Source organism: Podarcis cretensis, assembly GCF_951804945.1.
Source record: "Podarcis cretensis genome assembly, chromosome: 4".
Classification (NCBI taxonomy): domain Eukaryota; kingdom Metazoa; phylum Chordata; class Lepidosauria; order Squamata; family Lacertidae; genus Podarcis; species Podarcis cretensis.
Genome location: NC_137173.1, coordinates 45,572,313 through 45,591,346, shown reverse-complemented (window position 1 = coordinate 45,591,346; position 19,034 = coordinate 45,572,313). Strand labels below are relative to the sequence as shown.

At 41.0% G+C, this 19,034-nt stretch overlaps 1 protein-coding gene across 3 annotated transcripts in view; it reads right to left on the bottom strand.

Annotated features, from left to right (window-relative positions):
• The window catches only part of LOC307215526 (uncharacterized protein), a 277,162-nt gene that overhangs the window by 187,393 nt on the left and 70,735 nt on the right, over positions 1–19,034 (bottom strand). For 2 of the 3 annotated variants that reach the window (XM_079974864.1, XM_079974865.1), the window contains exon 2: positions 3,595–3,736. The exons of the other annotated variant lie outside the window; for it this stretch is intronic. In XM_079974864.1, coding sequence (XP_079830990.1) covers positions 3,595–3,736 — 142 coding nt within the window. The remainder of the gene's footprint in view (positions 1–3,594; positions 3,737–19,034) is intronic. 3 annotated transcript variants of the gene reach the window in all.

The window sequence follows — 19,034 nt, the reverse complement described above, 5'->3', positions numbered from 1 at the left end:
AAGTTAGATCTCTCTGTTTTTGCCCCCAGGCATTCAATTAACTGAGCTATTCCCTCAGCTTATCAAGGGGTGATAATGAATATTTCCCCAAACACACACACACGCTAGTTAACATTTTGGAATATCTGCTCATGAAACCTTCTACAACATAATTTTCACTATTAATTGCCGGAAATATGACTTGAAACACCAGGGTTCATTTTTCCAACACAAAGATTTTCTGAAATCTGGTTTTTTTGTCATGGGAAAGCAGAATATGTAGAAAGCATATTCTCATGCATGTGTCCTCAGAAGTGTTCTGTGGAAACAAGACCCTGGGTGAGTGTCAGGAACCCCTGGAATCTTGCTAACACTGGGCAGAGATTGGGGTAGTATGTAGCATTATTAATATTATTATTAATCATTTCATTTCTATACCACCTTATATTTTTAAGAAAATCTCAAAGCAGCTTACATCACATTAAACCAACATCCTAAATTAGTGGTTTCATATTCTGCTTTTGATGTAACACCTAGACCAATTTCCCAGTACAGATTTCATGGGAAACTGCACTTTCGGCATGACATTCAATGTAGCGCTAAGGAGATTGCAACAATTTGCCCTCTCCTTCCCACTATAAGCTGTTCTGTGGGTTCTTCTGGCCCTACAGAGTGGATTCAGGTGGAGTGTGGGGTGTAAAGGGTTGGCCAGGGGAATACTTGTGCTGGCTTCCTTTAGCAGAATGGGTTAGAATATCTTAGCTGACTGTGTGAGGGAAGGAATGGAAGAAGGAAAGGGGCAGGTAAGCTGTCTTTTGATAGCTACAATAAAGCTTTTAATTTATCCAAAATGTCAGTGTGCATCCTTTCTTACTCTGGTTGTATCTTAAGGTGTCATTTTAAAATCCAGATATATTAATTGTATTGCACTTGCAAAAATACCTGATCAATCAAGTCTTGACGAGATTCTGGAAGATAAATATGTTACAAGATCGGAAGGGAGGGGATGACTGCATAAGGTAAGGTAGGGGAAAATAACACTATGATATGTTTAAGAGAGAGGACTTCAGATGCTGACAAATGGCAGTTTCTTGAATAATTGCATCAGTTTCATAATTATGTTCAAAATGTGTAGGTATCATCCAACATATTGACAGGTGTTTTATAGATAAGAGAAGAAAAAATGTGCTTAATATACTCTCTCTGTGTGTGTGTGTGTGTGTGTGTGTGTGTGTGTGTACACCCATTTATTTATTTTTTAAAAATCAAGTTAAGTCATCCTACAGTATATATTCTGTGCTTCTTTTCCAGTTGCAACACTTAAGCAGCAGCAAGCAGTAGAAAGAAAAGAGGTCTAGTGATGAGACAGCAGACAATATTCTTATATCTTTTTATATTTCCACTCCACTTCCAAGTATGCTCCGATTTCTAATCTCACTGAATAAAATCTCTGAATTTCAGCATGTAGCCATAAAGCCTTAGGCATCTCAATGGGAATCCAAAGAGCCCTAAGGATTTATTCACACCCACTGATCTCATCTTCATTCACATGCTATACAGACAGCAAGGAAGTCTGCAGTATAAAAATCAAGGAGTTGTGATGCATCTTTAGCATTTACCAGTTCTTGTTTACTTCTATCAAGAGGAGAATCTCTTTTCAGGTGACAAAACTAAATGTGAAATCTAACAACAGCTAATATAGGTGGGCATGTGTATGATTAATTGCTTATTTCAAAAGCAATCCATCCAAAAAAAGGATTAGATGCAGTCATGTAACTATATGAAACCACACAGAGAAATTGTATTTACATTTACAGTGTAATACAAGAGGTAGTGTGTGTCTAGGTAAACTATACCCTTCCCTACAATTGTTTTTCTACAAATCCCCATCTATATTTGGGAACAGACATAAGTGCATGGTTTATTATTGTAGATTTCCCCAATTAATATAAAGCTATCCCCCCCCTTTTCTTTCCCGCCTGTCATTCAGTTTTATTAAACTGCCTAAAGCAGGATATCCTAATAGCACATGTATTTGACTATTAATGACTTCCCAGTGTGAAAAGTGGTACTGATGCTGTCTCTAACCTGTAAGCAAAGGATTTCCCCCCTCCCCAATCATCTTGCTTATGGTTAGAAACAATTTCTTTTAAGACCCATTAATATGGAGATTGTGGGTTTCAATTTCATACTGATAAGTGTTACTATCAGTGGCCAGTGCCAAGACCCAGAGCCTAACAAGGAACCAACTGCACATCCCTGTAGCCCTCAAGGCCTGAATTGTTCCTATGCCTTGGGGCCTGCGCATGTGCCTTCTCTGAGCACTTAAACAGTTGCAAGAGTGAGGGAGAGGGGAAGCAGTAGCTGCCATCTTAGGGCTGCCATATGTCCAGATTTCCCCCAACACTACCGGGATTTCAGAGGCAGAATTGATGTCCTGGGGGAATTTCCGAACTTTGGGGTGTCCTGATTTTTACTTTTTGAAATATGGCAACCCTACTCCATCTGCCTTTCCCTCACCCTCTGATTGGTTGTGTGGATTTGGCCCAAAGGGCATATGTAAGTGAATGTGCAAAGGTGGACCCACTCATGGGTGAGAACCCACTGAGGGCATCTTGCCTAATGGTGCTTGAGCTTTGAAAACTTCCAATGCAAATTCAACTGATTCATAACTCCCAGACTCTTGAGCAGATTGGAACTTAGTTATCCACTGCTTTTTAAAAATCCCAAATGTTCTGACACAGTTTCCAGCTTAATAAACCTATTGAAACAAAGTTAGAAATGCATATTGCCAACACACCCAAGAAGATTCGTGACAAGAATGATGGGTAACAGGCTATATTTATTAAAATATAACAACTATAGAAACTGCAATCAGAATAATTCAACCAAATTGACCAAAACCAATGAGGCCCAGGCTATGAGGTGGATTAAATAGAGGATTTCAACTCTCCCATCTAAGCCAGCTGCCAGCCGCATGCTGTAATCATACTAATGAAACCCACCCACCATCACTGTGTGCTCCCTGGGTATATGAACCAGACATGCACACCATGGCTGCATAGGCCAATGTTCACCTCCATGTGCCTGACAGGTCCAAAGACCACTCTGGCTCCAATATCAGTCAGATACTTTCCAAAATCTACTCATCCATTTGGAGCAACCAAAAGGCAAAGGAGGTGATCATCTTCTCCTAATTCAACTCCACACGCAAACACACAAAAGCTTGAAAAGAGCTCTTTGCAGATCCTCTAGAAAAATAGTGCTACAGACAGATGAATACCATCATCCTTATATAACGTTGAATGTCAAACTTAATGTGACTGTGTGGAACGTAAGTATTCCCATGCCCCAGAACCAAAGCTTTAATGGTACAGTTGATCTTCCATCATGCCCCATCAACCTTATTTGGGCCATCCTGCCACCACCAGACCTGCCTCACCAAAAGCCCTGACCACAAAAACATTAATTATGGGACGTGGAACTGAAGGCAACAAAGATTCTTAAGGATTTCTGCTAGCATCTCCAAGCCTGTTCACTGAAACAAATGAATTATAAAAATATATGGAAAGGAACTCTTCTCACACAGACAGTGCATGATGGGCAAAAACTCACCCCATAGCATTCTCCTTCTGGTCAGCCATTGGCAGGTTGCACTGTTGGGCAACTGCATCCCAAACACAGACATGGAAACTTGCTTGTGGGCCCCAACCCAAACTGAATGGGCAAAGAACAGTATACTGGCAGGGTTCATCAGCTGCCACAGATGAGATGAAGAAGATTGTTAACAGAAGCAGACCTATAAAAAATGTAACTTGAAGGCTGCTGACTGCCAACGGCCAATAGCCCGAATCCCCTCCAAGCAATGCAGAAAGATATTCAGCCTGATTATCATACCAGAACTTTACAGATCTGTTAATACCTTGACCCAGAGTGTGACTGCCACCAGCAAGGGAGAAAAATCCAGGAACGTGAGAGCCATTTTTCTACACATCATTGATCTTGGAATATTACCCCAGTGCTACATCCACGGGCAGTGTCTGTCATAATGTGTAGCTTGGCTTCAAGCAAGAGGTCCTGCCTCCAGAATGGCACAGCATTATACTCAGAAAGTAATTCAAGTCACATTTGTATGTCAGCCCAAATGCCTCTTAAGTGAGATGGGCGCACAACCCCAGAGTCTGGCAAGACTGGCCCGTACGGGCAGGGGTACCTTTACCTTTACCTTTACCAAATGCCCATGGAGACCTGAACATGATGGAACTTTTTCCCGACTGCTACCATAGCATCACAAAAGTGGCACAAAAATGCCCTGGTTGGAGAGATAACCTTCGATGAAAAAGATTTTTTCCTCCACAAGGCTGGTTCTTCTTGGAGGCCAAAGGCACTCTGTTTGATTATTATACCTGTACAGAAGTACAACTGGAGCAGAACTACTTCTTGTCTAATCCAGTATCCTGTTCCCATAGTGGACAATCAGAAGACCATGGGAAGCCCACAAACAGGAGTGTGCAAGTGCACCCTCCCAGCTGATTGGGCTATAGTGCAGCTAGTGCCTGAAGCCTACCAAATATTGAAAAGTAGCAAAAGGCCTTTTTGACAACTTAAACCCAGGCACAGCCACACTTTTCTTCCAGCCAGCCCTGTATGAAAGAGTCCCCTAGAGTAGGGTTGGGGTATCTGTGACCCTCCAGATGTTGCTGGACTACAGCTCCGTTCATCCCTGACTCTTGCCCATGGGACTAATGGGAATTGGATTCTAAGAACATCTGGAGGGCCACAGGTTTCTCATTACTGCCTCATGTTCCCAGTCCTAGTGTGAGCTCCAGTTCATAAAGGCTGAACATGTTTGCAAGCCTCTGTGCAATTGAGCACCATCATAAAGCAAACTAGATTACGTATTCACTTCAGAGTTCCCTGCTTATATTGCTGGCAAGGTCAAGGGTGGAGCACTTGCAGCTATGTGAACCCACACCCGTCGCCCAGTTTAAGCCCCAACATATTCTTCTGAAGGACTGCAATGTTGCTTTGGTTCAATTAGGAATGAAGAAAGATTGCTCATTAACCATAGCAGGAAGCCCCATGCCAGCATACAGGGGTAGAAACACTCTTTTGTCCATTTCAACAAAGGGAAGTTCAACAGGAATTTCCAAGTGTATTTTGTCCTAGTTTGATACATCCTTGGCAGCTTTCCTTTTCAGACAAAATGGAACTTTTGGAGCCAGAGGGAGATGAAATATGCCAGTGCCAGGCAAGTAGTGACGCTTCCCTATAGAATTGTCTGCAATGCTGGAAGGACGGACAAATGTTGTCTAGCCTTTTTATACATTTCAGAAATACAACTCATAAAAAGGGGTAATAAGATTGCTTCTTAATAGTGCCCGTGTGTGTGTGTGTGTGTGTGTGTGTGTGTGTGTCCTAGATCCTTCAGTGGAAAAGTAGAAAGCTTTGAGCTGAGCTTGGAGATAGCAGTCGAATCTGTAGGGCAAGGGTAGCTTAAATTCCCACCTTGCTGGTTTGCACTAAGTGTAATATTTCCTTGGAAAACTACTTTGACTAATGGGCTCATATAAGCCAGCCTCATGTTAGGAAGGCCAGAACTTTAAATCCATCAAGAAAGAGCTAGCAAAAATATTTTATAGGAGTCAAACCATTACCACAGCACACTATTATTTCATTTTTAAAAGACAGACACTAAGCCAAGGACAGGAGTACTAGAGGGAAGAAAGAAATAATGTGAATGGCTGTTAAATATGGGAGAAAAATAGCAGACAAAAACCTTATCTAAAAGAAACAAGGCATGTGGCATAGCATACATAATGAGCAGGCTATGCTACAAGAAACATATTGATGGCAATGTCAATATTTATTCACTCATTCACCAAAACAAACTAAAGAGCATTCTACAAAAGCATAGCCACAGGCAATCTTATATATATTTCCTTGACTGCTTTTGAGATGACCCAAACAGTGCTATTTTGAAGGGGGGGAAAGAATTCATTTGCAAATATTGCAGACACAGTTTGCCTCTTTGAGGTGTATTAACTACATCATAAAGCTCAGTGGCATCTGAAATCTGATACACCTGGACTAGAGAGAAAATAAACATATTGGGCTGTATCCAGCCAAGTTTTACTCAGAGTAAATCCACTGAAATTAGTAGAACTAAGTTAGCCCTGTTCTTTAATTTTAGTGGGTCTATTGAATAGATTTTATTCTGAATATGACTCAGATATAATTCATTGTTTTCTGAAATACCAAAAAGAGAGGAACAGCACACATTTTTAAAGAAATAAAAGCATTTTCCCTGATAACAATCAATCTTGGTAATCAGTGAAGCCTAGCTTTATGTAATTTACTGATCTGTTTGTTATTTGGATCACCCAGATACAAGTGTGAAAAGTCTGGAGCATTTGGAAAATTATTTTGACCCTACTAAAATAATCATGGCCAGGGAGGGTTGGGGAGCAGGGTAGAAATTAGTCTCCAAAACAAAAGTTAAGTGATGGTGATATTTCATAGAATCATAGAATCATAGAATCATAGAGTTGAAAGAGACCGCAAGGGCCATCGAGTCCAACCCCCTGCCAAGCAGGAAACACCATCAGAGCACTCCTGACATATGGTTGTCAAGCCTCTGCTTAAAGACCTCCAAAGAAGGAGACTCCACCACACTCCTTGGCAGCAAATTCCACTGTCGAACAGCTCTTACGGTCAGGAAGTTCTTCCTAATGTTTAGGTGGAATCTTCTTTCTTGTAGTTTGGATCCATTGCTCCGTGTCCGCTTCTCTGGAGCAGCAGAAAACAACCTTTCTCCCTCCTCTATGTGACATCCTTTTATATATTTGAACATGGCTATCATATCACCCCTTAACCTCCTCTTCTCCAGGCTAAACATGCCCAGCTCCCTTAGCCGTTCCTCATAAGGCATCATTTCCAGGCCTTTGACCATTTTGGTTGCCCTCCTCTGGACACGTTCATTTGTGTAGTCATGATACTGGATAATCATTTTATTTTATTTTATTTTCTTATTTTAAACAGATTTAGGGGAATTTGGGGGAAATGAAGAAGGAAGTCCTGTCACACAAATAGAAATCCTTGCACCAACAGGACACATTGTTCAGTGCTACTTTGGATACAAGAATGGAATAAATTGTGTTAATTTTTTCATAACTGAGGTGGGGATGGGTGTTATTGGAATACATAATCCCTGACTCTTGGGCAAGCTGGCTGAGACTGACAGGAGTTGGAGTCTGCCTCCACCCCTTCTATATATAATAAACTATCTCCGAACACCTGTGAATATCCTCTCTTCTCTCATCTTTTATTCCAGAAGTGCTCATTCAAAAAAATTCTGAAGCTATAAGATCTACTACTTGATTAAAGGGGTGGTTGAATTAGTTTTGTGAATAAACGCCAAGATTCTAGCACACTAGGCTAGTGAATGAGAGAAGGCCTCAAATCTTTTGCTGGTTATTTTCCTGGTTACAGCACCAAATTTTTTCTTTGTCTTGATTCTCATTTCAAAAATCACTGATGGGGAAAAAAAAACAAATTAGTTACTGAACACAATCTCTCTCCTTAATAAGAGGAACAAAGCCTTTTCATTGAAATGCACACTTACCCTGTATGGCTTTGAATTTACCTCTAGATATGGTTGCTTATAATATCCATCATTAAACCTAATTTCATCTTCTCCTTTGTATGGAAATCAAATAATGTATTTAAATTCTGAAGAGTTTCTAAAGCCAAAAAGCAGAAGCTGAGACTTGGAGATAAAAATGAAACTCCTAAGACTTTTTAATGACAAAAGGTTGGGGTTTTTTTTCTTAAAGGAAAGCATTCAGTCTAAATGATTCTGAGATCTGCAGCAGTGGAAAAAGAAGGCAAAGGATAGATTTATGGCTTCAAAAGAAACAGTTTTAAAGCACTCCATTCATTTTGAGGGAAGGTAGTTATTAAAAAGTAATCTAAACAAAACTGAAGGGGGAAAAACAAAGATAGAAAATGTTGAACAAGTTCATTTGTAAGCTTCTGTGGGGTTTCACGAACGGGAGAAATAAGTGGTTATTCCAGAACACCCTGGGATATGAACATGGCGTGGGATAGACATGTGATTCCTGCCTTCCCCATTTCAGCATCCTTTCACCTTGCCTTAAGTTCCTGAAGGTGGCTGAGTTAACGATGTGAAAGAAAAGTGCAGGTGTTGAGAGGTTCTAAGTGCTAAGGATTTTTTGTCATTTGGGATACGGCAAAGGTACTATCTTGGTGATTTTGTAGTTTCACAGAATGTGTGTTTTGCCTGTTTAGTATTGTCAGTATTCTCTCTCTCTCTTCTCTCTTTCTCTCTCTCTCTCTCTCTCTCTCTCTCTCTCTCTCTCTCTGCATGTCTCACACACAGATGGATCTGAAGAAAACACAGATTGCTACCAGGTTGTAATTGATAAGCTCAAGTTAAGGAAGTTAAAAAAGGAACATTGTCATGGACTGGCTGGATGCAGAGGAGTGGTGTTGAAGAATCCAGGGAGTGTTCTCTCCTCCTGTGATCAGCTTCCCTCTCCCCTGGTCTCCCAGAACATGCAGAGAGATGAAGATGGTGGAGCAAAGAGAGACAAGAGGAAGAAATCTTAGGCTGCTGGGGAAGGAACTGGGGAGGAGCCTTCGAGAGCACTGGGAAGGTGGGGACTTTCAATCCTTGCAACTGCCTCATTGGGGCAAGACCTACTGGGAAGTGTTGCTGTGACTACTAGGACTGAACTGTTTTGTTTCCTTTAATGAAGTGTTAACTACAGCACCCAATGTAACCCAATGAAACCCAATGAAAGAAACAATAGGGATTTTTTCACTGCACAATAGTATGCACAAATGTGATCCTGCAGCAAATCCTAGTGAAGGTAAAATGCCTCATCAATGAATAAATGCGCACACACCCTTTGGGGGCTTAGTTTGCAACATTTGCCTTTTTAGGTGCTCCCTCCTTCTGAATGTATGGTGGTACTGAAACAGCACAGCAGGGCTTCAATATGTTATCTTATGTCCTGCTGAGTATGCAAAGTGCTGATTACTCTTTCAACATTCCTACTCTGGGTGGGCTAGGAAATCCTACAGGTAATCTGCTAATTTGCGAGGAGTCAAGCAATGATCTCTTTCAGGCTCACTCCTCTGCTTTGATGGTTAGAGCTCTGAAGCAAACTCTGAAGCAGAAAAAGTCAAGTGTCATCAAAGAGCATCCCAAAATTAAGACCAACCATTTCAAAAAGGTTAAAACATCCTGTGCTGATTGAGGTTTTTGTTTTCAAAGGTTGAACTTTAAAAGGAGTAGAACGTTAAATCATGATTATGATATTGAAAAACTCTGAAGCAATGTTAGATCCTTCAATAAAACGTGGGATAGAATGGATAATCACAATCATTTGCAATGTATGTGGTGAGCAAATGCTTCGGCTCTGCTAGCAAATGACTTCACTTGCTCACCCCAGTTGACTGTGAGCAATATTGATTGAACCCTTGTGTGTAGAAATAATTTACATGTAGACACACTCAGAATAAGATTCAGTTCTACATTCATAAGTGTTTTGACTTGAAACAAGCTTATTTGATTGCTAATCAATGGGCTGAACTTTGGGAGAGACCAGGTGTGCTAAGAGATTCTGAAGAACAGTCCCATGGGAGGGGGGAGTGTTGTAAACTACATAAAACTAGGATGTTAAAAGGGACCAGCACAGAATTTCAATTAAGGTGTGCATTTGGAGGTCAAGGTTTAGGTTCAAGTTGGACACGGAACCTAGGAATTCGGGTACATTGTGGGGAGTTGGGGAGCAGTAGCCACCTCTTGTATGTGTCTGCTGTCACTAATTAGAGCATTATCAGATGGCTGACAAAGTTCACACCTAGGTGCCAAGGGTGTGGATGCCTTGAACCAGGCCCTCAAGTAGCTAGATTCTGGCATATGACCTCTTACACCAGCAGACTATACTTAGGTGGAAGGGTGCCTTTGAGTTTAGAACTCCAGTGTGAAGAGAGTCATCTAAAACACACACACACAAACACACACACACACACACACACACACACACACACACCCCTTGTATGCATGGGTAGCAGCAGCAAATTGTTGGTACCTGACCTGGGATTCAGCTACATTAGTTAAAATAAAATGTTATAAATGTGTTATAAAACTGTGACACCAGATGGTGCTGAAGACCCAAAATCAGAACGCTATGAAATTGTCCATTGTGAGCTTTAAAACAGTTTCCCCCCAGAGCATTTTTTTAATAGCTGTGTAGATGCAGCCCTGGCCTGCTTCATCCAGTTCCTAATCACAGCCTGACTCTGACTGTATCCATTGCTTCTGATTCTCACTTTCAAACAACCCCCAGCTGGAGCCTGTCTCAGAGCTAGGTCAATTTTATCCAGAGATTATTTACTAGGGTAGCCAATACATAGAATAGTAATATACTTGAAGGGCTCACCCATACAAGTTCACTTTAAAGATAAAGAATCAAAAGAAGGGAGAGCAGGGCCCTTGAAGTTGTCCATCAACACTGGACAGGAGTCTGAGTGGGCACGGAGCTCGCCTGCTAATAGTATTGTTTTCCAGTATGGTTTGATGTATTCTATTTCTATTTAAATCATAAGAATGATTTTTAAATTTGCACTGACACATAAAAATTAGCACATGCAATTTTTTAAGGCAAATCTGGGTGAGATTTTTTCCATTCTTTGGTAAGGCCATTCTTCCTTTTCAGTGAATTATAAGTGTCCACTCTACTGCTCTCTTTCACCATCTTTTATAGTGCCTTCATCTTTTACAGCAGACTTCGAGCAAGGCAGTTTCTGAATGCAGATTTCTGGTGGGCTGTTCAGTAATTTTAAATATGCAGACAGTGTGATTCTAATCTCTGCTCTACCAAGGGGTCTGTATTGCCTCACAGAAAGATTAATTACAGCTCACATCAATTTTGGCCTCTAGATGCCATGTAAAGAACATAGCATAGACAAGGAAGCTGAGGAATTTTGATTTTGTCCATCAGCAAAAAGAGTGAGAGGGAGGGAGTAGAATTTTAAAAGGGTTAGTTTTAATAACTTGAGCACTTAAAGCAAAATACAGACACAGAGGAGAATAAAAATGGATCCTTGCTGAATAGGCAATCATTTCTATAGGTCAGCTTATAAGATTAAGAGAAAATAGATAGAGAACTAATGTGCTTCCCATCACTAGCCTTCAGCATTAGAAACTATATCAATCATAAAAGAGCAGTGAAGATGGTAACAGCAAAAATGTTTGCATTATTTTTCCATTTGTGCAATATTTTATCCTGCTCTTGCAGAGGATTTCCAACCCACCCCTATTTTCTGGTGCAACATTTTCTGAACATACACACACTGGAAACGTGTATTGAAATAATGGGCTATAAGGATGGGCTGTTGTCAGTGCATGACATTAGGCCACAGCAGTGCAAGGCTTCAGGGCAAAGGCTCAGCCTGACCTGGAAATTTTTATAGTCCCTTCCCAGATCAGCTGGGGCAAATGAGGTCAGAGTGGGCAAAATCACAGCAGAGTGTAAGAACACAGAACATGAAATCTTCTAAAATGGAATCCAAGTGGCTCACTAGAAAGATATGTGGCTCTGAAGGTTCCTGGTATTTACCTAGGTGCCTCATTACAGCCACAGCTAAGTAGGGGGTCAAGTAGCAACCTCCCTTCCATTTTAACCTTGCACCATCTTTTTCGTTTTCTTTAACCTTCCTTCCTCCAGTTCTCTGTTTTAAGGACACCCTACTTTGTCTCTATCTTCATTGCTCTTCTCCCCTCTGTTTACCCAGTCATTTTCATTTCTGAAAGCCCTACATGATTCAGAAAGGTCTTCCAGTGGTCTCCTGTCCATGCGCTGATCAAACTGATGCCTACCTGCTCCGTTTAAACAATACTGCAACATCAGGTGTTCCCAGAGCACTTGCTGAGCCCATCCTAACCCATGAAATCTACAAATAGTCGCAAAAGTCTTGTTTCAGTAAAAGAAATAGAATTTCTGTAGGGGCCAACATTCTTTTCTGAAGGAACTCAGATAACCCTAAAATGTCTAATAACTTCATTAGCAAATGAGAGGAAGAAATCACCTTATAGCATACAGATATTATGACTCTTCATGTGTGAGGATACATAGTGAAGTTTCAAAAGGCACATAAATAAACATTACTTTAAAAGTTGTGATGTTTTTTTGTTTAATCTGAGAGCACTTTTCATTTCAATGTAAACTGAATAATAAATGTAATTCTGAAAACTTTGGTCACCATTTATGTCTGAAAATTAATCAAATTAAAATAGATTTTGGACCTACATGATGCCTTTACACAGTTTAATCATTGGTTAATTTGATACCCCATTTAATTTGATCAAGACCTGAGGAATCAAATCTGTTATATTAAAACAGCAAAACTTTCACCCATTATTTTGATTAACTTTTATCACCTTAGGCAGGTAATATTGGATAATTCAATCACTGGTTATAGAAATTTGCCATTTTAATTAATTACGAAGATGAAAATTTTGAATTATGTGAGAAAGAGAAAGCCCAAGACAGAAAATCCATTTGATAATAGGAGCATGATTGCAGTTTAATATATTCCAAAGACAATGCTTGTAATAATGTTGGCGGACTTCATTTTTCTAATACAATGGACAAGTCTTTTAAAATATCATGCCTTTTTATTCTGCAAACTTGGCTGTTAAAACCTGTTGCCGCTGCACAGGAGACTGGAAAAACAATGTTACATTATTGTGGTAGTTGGTTTTACTCAGTTTTCCTGAATTCTCTTGTATCTTTATTATTTTCCTTCCTTCTTTCCATGTTCAAAGTAGATCCACTGAAATAAATCCATTTATTTCAATGGATCTACTCTGAGTATGGCATCACCGTATAATAATCCTGCCCTTCACCATATTGATTCTCATGGCAGGTTACAATCAAATGCAGCCTGTTCAACCCTGAATAAACATCAGAACATAAAACGAGCCTGCTGAATCACAATGTCCCATCTAGTCCAGCATCCTGCTCTCTCGGTGGCCAACCAGATGGATGCCTTTGAGAAGCCTGAAAGCTGGACAGGAGCACAACAGCACTCGGCCTGTCATTCCCAGTAACTGGTATTCATTTTTTCCTTGCATATTTCTAAAAATTAAATGTGTGTGGTTCTTTTATACAGCAACTGGTATTCAGAGGCATGATATGTCTGACAATGGAGGCAGAACATAGCCCTTGTGACTAGTAGCTGTTGGTAGCCTTCTCCTCCTCCATGAATTTGTCTTACCATCTTCTAAAGCTATCACAGTTTGCACCCAATACTGCCTCCTATGGGGGTGAGTTCTATAGTTTGTGTGCTGTGTGAAGAAATATTTCCTTTTATCTGTCCTGAACCTTCCAACCATCAGGTTTGTTGGATATCCTTGAGTTCTTGTGTGTTTGGGTGGGGGATTTCTCTAGCCTCTTTCTCCATATTAAGCATATACGAACATAGAAAGCTGCCTTGTATTGAGTCAGACCATTGGCTCATCTCTGACTGCACTGACTGGCAGTGGCTGCTTAGGATTCCAGAAAGGGGTCTTTCCCATCCCTAACCAGTGTTGCCAAGGATTGGCACCTTCTGTGCGCAAAGGAGATGCTATACCACAGAGCCACAGCCCTCTGCTATCCTTGTAGAGTTCGAAAAGAGAACAGGTTGCTTTCAAAGAAGTGTGAAAGGTTCCCTCTCTATTCTACGGGTAAACCCTGACAACTGGCTGAGCATCGCTGAGCACCAGTGTGCCTGGGGCTAAAGAGTGGGCAAGTTTGGAACAAATAGGAATGATTTTATTTCTTTTAGGCCATCGATGAGTGTCGTTTTCCAACACCCAACTTCTAAATGCCTCACACCATATTGCATGAATTGTACTTCAAGGTCTGCCTGCAGAAACTTGTTATGGCAGACTGAACTAGACATTGTGACTTATGCACATGCAAGTATCTTAACATTTGTCTTACCAACTCAGTGCCTATGGACCAAGTTCATGTATCTCATATAAAGAAATGGTTGTTATAAGCACTTGTGTCTGATTTTCCTGCTTTCCTCCTCCCTTTGTATCTCCCGTTCCTTTTATGTAGTGCAAGGACTGTCTTCTCTTAGAAGCCCTTCTAGGAACATTTTTGGCTGAAAAACATAGTATACTATAAATAACAAATAAAAATTGAATAATTACTGTATGATTAAATAGCTAGCATTGTCGTCTTTTTTCTTTCTTTTTTACTGACCTTTACTGGAACTCAGAGTGATGCACCAAACACTTCAGCTGTGAAACGGCATTCATTTCAAGAGCATATCCTTTCAAAATGAATGTTGGATGTGCAGCTGTAGCACTTAATGGATTGTCCCCTAAGCCTCAGCCTTAAATGCACTTACATGTATATTGGTTCCAAGGAACTCAGATAAACAGTCCTGAAATCAATGGGACTTACAAGAAAGTTATTGTCTTTCGAAATGGAGCTTTAAGATCCCTGTTTGTGCAGTGTCTCATTGATCCTAATGAGTCAGGAAGACTGTGCCTTCAGTATACACCAAAATATTTTCAAGACTGTTATTGCTAACATTTGGATTTGGATTTTTTTTTTAAAGGACAATTAAAATTGGTTGCCTGGAAACTATTTTAAGATTTTTCCTTTGAAGCTGTTTTTATGAGCTAAAATGCCACCTAGGTGTAATTTACACCTTCTAAAATATATCTTTATTGCTTTCAAATCTCATTATTCTCAGCACACTATCACTATATTAAGCATAATTACCTTCCAGTCATTTGGATTTCGTGGCAAATGTTTGTTAAAAAAACCCCTTAATATTCATGCAACATGCTACCTCCCCCTCTAATATCATCATATTTCTGGAAAGAAATTGTAATCCTCTTTCCTGGTTCAGGTTAATTCCAATAAAATATTAAATCCATTTTCTAATCTAAATGAGTTCATTAGGAGAGGCCTGGTATGGAGAATACCATACTCTCTATAGAGTTCAGCTTCATTACGTTTCAGCACTGTGCATCTCCAGAGCTGTTGTACTACATTTATGAGGATTTATCTGTACTGTTCCAAAAACATTCATCCTAATTCTGCTCCTTCTGGGTATGCTAATCATGAATATGTTAAGTGGAAACACTAAGCTTGCAGCCAGCCTCATCCCCAGATGGGTTCAAGGTATGATTACAGAAACAAAATTGCCATAAGCACTCTTAAAGCAGTGCCAGTGAAGAGGAAATGAAGGTTTGAAGCAACACTAAAACAAATCTTCACAAAACAGCACAGGTAGAGAGGAATGGCATGTGATGCTCGAGGGCCTGGAGTCTTCAGTCTGCTTGAAAACAGTTATCTTTGACTAAGGACCAAAAGCACACACCACCACAGCAGCAACAACGCATACATCAACAATGGGGACAAATAAATCAGAAACTTATCAAAGCCTAGAATGCTTTCAGCTGACATTCACTGAAAGCACATCCAGAATCTGGCACCAGCTGACTTGGGTTGCTGTCGTCCAGCAGAGACCATTTAGGGGTAGTAAATGAAATCAATTTTAATAAGCATTGGGGCATATCCTTAAGCCCCATTTGGGCACCTAAAATCATATGAGTAAATCACTTGGAGAATGGGACTGGAAGCATCCTGAGTGGTCTTCACCTCATATCTCAATTGGTGTCAAAGCCGCATGCTAAAGCTCTCTTGGCAGCCCTGATGACGGCCTCCCCCAAGTATATACTGTAAGCTGAGGGTAAATTTTAAACCCAGGGTGGATAACCTATGGCCCTCTGGTTGTTGTTGGATTCAAGCTCCCAGCCAGCATGTTCAATGGTCAGGGATGACAGGAGTTGTAGTCTGACAACACTGGGAGAACCAGAGGAGCATTACTTTGAACCACTTTGAGCATTACTATATCAGTGTGTGCTGTGTTAATGGCAGTGCACTCCCTTTTGTGGAGTAAATAATATTTTAATATAATATTATACTTCGAGCAACTTACAATGAGATTCTAAGATGTTTAGCCAGAAATTAGCCTTACTGAGTTCACCGTGATTTCCTACTAAGTATGATTAGGAATGAAGTCAAATAATCATTACAATTAGCCATACTCAGGTAGCCATTGCTTACAGTAATTGTGCATAGGATACAAAGGGCTGTAAGATCTTCCATCCTCAATTATACTGTGTAGCTCCTGAATTTGAGATAACTAAGTAGATAAGCTATGTAAATGCTGCAGTACTGTTACTCTGTCAAAATGAATGAAGTCTGAGATGACATGTATGTTCTTCATCAAATCCCATCTCATCTCAAGTTCCATAGAGAGTAATTCATTGTGTAGGGTGGGGTGAGGTAAAAACTAGCCACTGGTTGTCACTGTTGCTTCACAAAATATAGCCATTTAGGTCCCTAGCTAACAGGACCAGTGGTCAGGGATGATGGGAATTGTAGTCCCAAAACAGTTGGAGGGCCAAGTTTGGCCATCACTGCTTTAAAACAATATACTCTCATAAAAAGTATCATAGTATGACAAATATATCAAGAACCGAAGATTAAAACTATCCAATCAATTCATCGCATTAGGTAGAATTCCACCTGCACAACCAGACTTCCTCTCCTTCCCTGTGTCCTGATTGCCTCCTGTGTGCCCCTCAAATAATAATTTATTATTATACCCCGCCCATCTGGCTGGGTTTCCCCAGCCACTCTGGGAAGCTTCCAACAAAATATTAAAATACAGTGGTCTGTTGAACATTAGAGTCATAGAATCATAGAATCATAGAGTTGGAAGAGACCACAAGGGCCATCAAGTCCAACCCCCTTCCAAGCAGGAAACACCATCAGAGCACTCCTGACATATGGTTGTCAACCCTCTGCTTAAAGACCTCCAAAGAAGGAGACTCCACCTCACTCCTTGGCAGCAAATTCCACTGTTGAACAGCTCTTACTGTCAGGAAGTTCTTCCTAATGTTTAGGTGGAATCTTCTTTCTTGTAGTTTGGATCCATTGCTCCGTGTCCGCTTCTCTGGAGCAGCAGAAAACAACCTTTCTCCCTCCTCTATGTGACATCCTTTTATATATTTGAACATGGCTATCATATCACCCCTTAACCTCCTCTTCTCCAGGCTAAACATTCCCAGCTCCCTTAGCCGTTCCTCATAAGGCATCGTTTCCAGGCCTTTGACCATTTTGGTTGCCCTCCTCTGGACACGTTCCAGTTTGTCAGTGCCCTTCTTGAACTGTGGTGCCCAGAACTGGACACAGTACTCCAGGTGAGGTCTGACCAGAGCAGAATACAGTGGCACTATTACTTCCCTTGATCTAGATGCTATACTCCTATTGATGCAGCCCATTAAAAGCTTCCCTAAACAGGGCTGCCATCGTTGTTGTTTAGTCGTTTAGTCGTGTCCGACTCTTCGTGACCCCATGGACCAGAGAACGCCAGGCACTCCTGTCCTCCACTGCCCCCCGCAGCTTGGTCAGACTCATGCTGGTAACCTCGAAAACACTATCCAACCATCTCGTCCTCTGTCGCCCCCTTCTCCTTGTGCCCTCCATCTTTCCCAACATCAGGGTCTTCTCCAGGGAGTCTTCTCTTCTCATGAGGTGGCCAAAGTACTGGAGCCTCAGCTTCACAATCTGTCCTTCCAGTGAGCACTCAGGGCTGATTTCCTTCAGAATGGAGAGGTTTGATCTTCTTGCAGTCCATGGGACTCTCAAGAGTCTCCTCCAGCACCATAATTCAAAAGCATCAATTCTTCGGCGATCAGCCTTCTTGATGGTCCAGCTCTCACTTCCATACATCACTACTGGGAAAACCATAGCTTTAACTATACGGACCTTTGTTGGCAAGGTGATGTCTCTACTTCTCAAGATGCTGTCTAGGCCTGTCATTGCCCTTCTCCCAAGAAGCAGGCGTCTTTTAATTTCGTGGCTGCTGTCACCATCTGCAGTGATCATGGAGCCCAAGAAAGTAAAATCTCTCACTGCCTCCATTTCTTCCCCTTCTCTTTGCCAGGAGGTGATGGGACCAGTAGCCATGATCTTCGTTTTTTTGATGTTGAGCTTCAGACCATATTTTGCACTCTCCTCTTTCACCCTCAATAAAAGGTTCTTTAATTCCTCCTCACTTTCTGCCATCAAGGTTGTGTCATCTGCATATCTGAGGTTGTTGATATTTCTTCCGGCAATCTTAATTCCGGCTAGGGATTCATCCAGCCCAGCCTTTCGCATGATGAAGTCTGCATATAAGTTAAATAAGCAGGGAGACAAAATGCAGCCTTGTCGTACTCCTTTCCCAATTTTGAACCAGTCAGTTGTTCCATATCCAGTTCTAACTGTAGCTTCTTGTCCCACATAGAGATTTCTCAGGAGACAGATGAGGTGATCAGGCACTCCCATTTCTTTAAGAACTTGCCATAGTTTGCCATGGTCGACACAGTCAAAGGCTTTTGTATAGTCAATGAAGCAGAAGTAAATGTCTTTCTGGAACTCTCTAGCTTTCTCCATAATCCAGCGCATGTTTGCAATTTGGTCTCTGGTTCCTCTGCCTCTTCTAAATCCAGCTTGCACTTCTGGGAGTTCTCGGTCCACATACTGCTTGAGCCTTCCTTGTAGAATTTTAAGCATAACCTTGCTAGCGTGAGAAATTAGTGCAATTGTGCGATAGTTGGAGCATTCTTTGGCACTGCCCTTCTTTGGGATTGGGATGTAGACTGATCTTCTCCAATCTTCTGGCCACTGCTGAGTTTTCCAAACTTGCTGGCATATTGAGTGTAGCACCTTAACAGCATCATCTTTAAAAATTTTAAATAGTTCAGCTGGAATACCATCACTTCCACTGCCCTTGTTATTTGCAGTGCTTTCTAAGGCCCATTTGACTTCACTCTCCAGGATGTCTGGCTCAAGGTCAGCAACCACACTACCTGGGGTATATGAGACATCCGTTTCTTTCTGGTATAATTCCTCTGTGTATTCTTGCCACCTCTTCTTGATGTCTTCTGCTTCTGTTAGGTC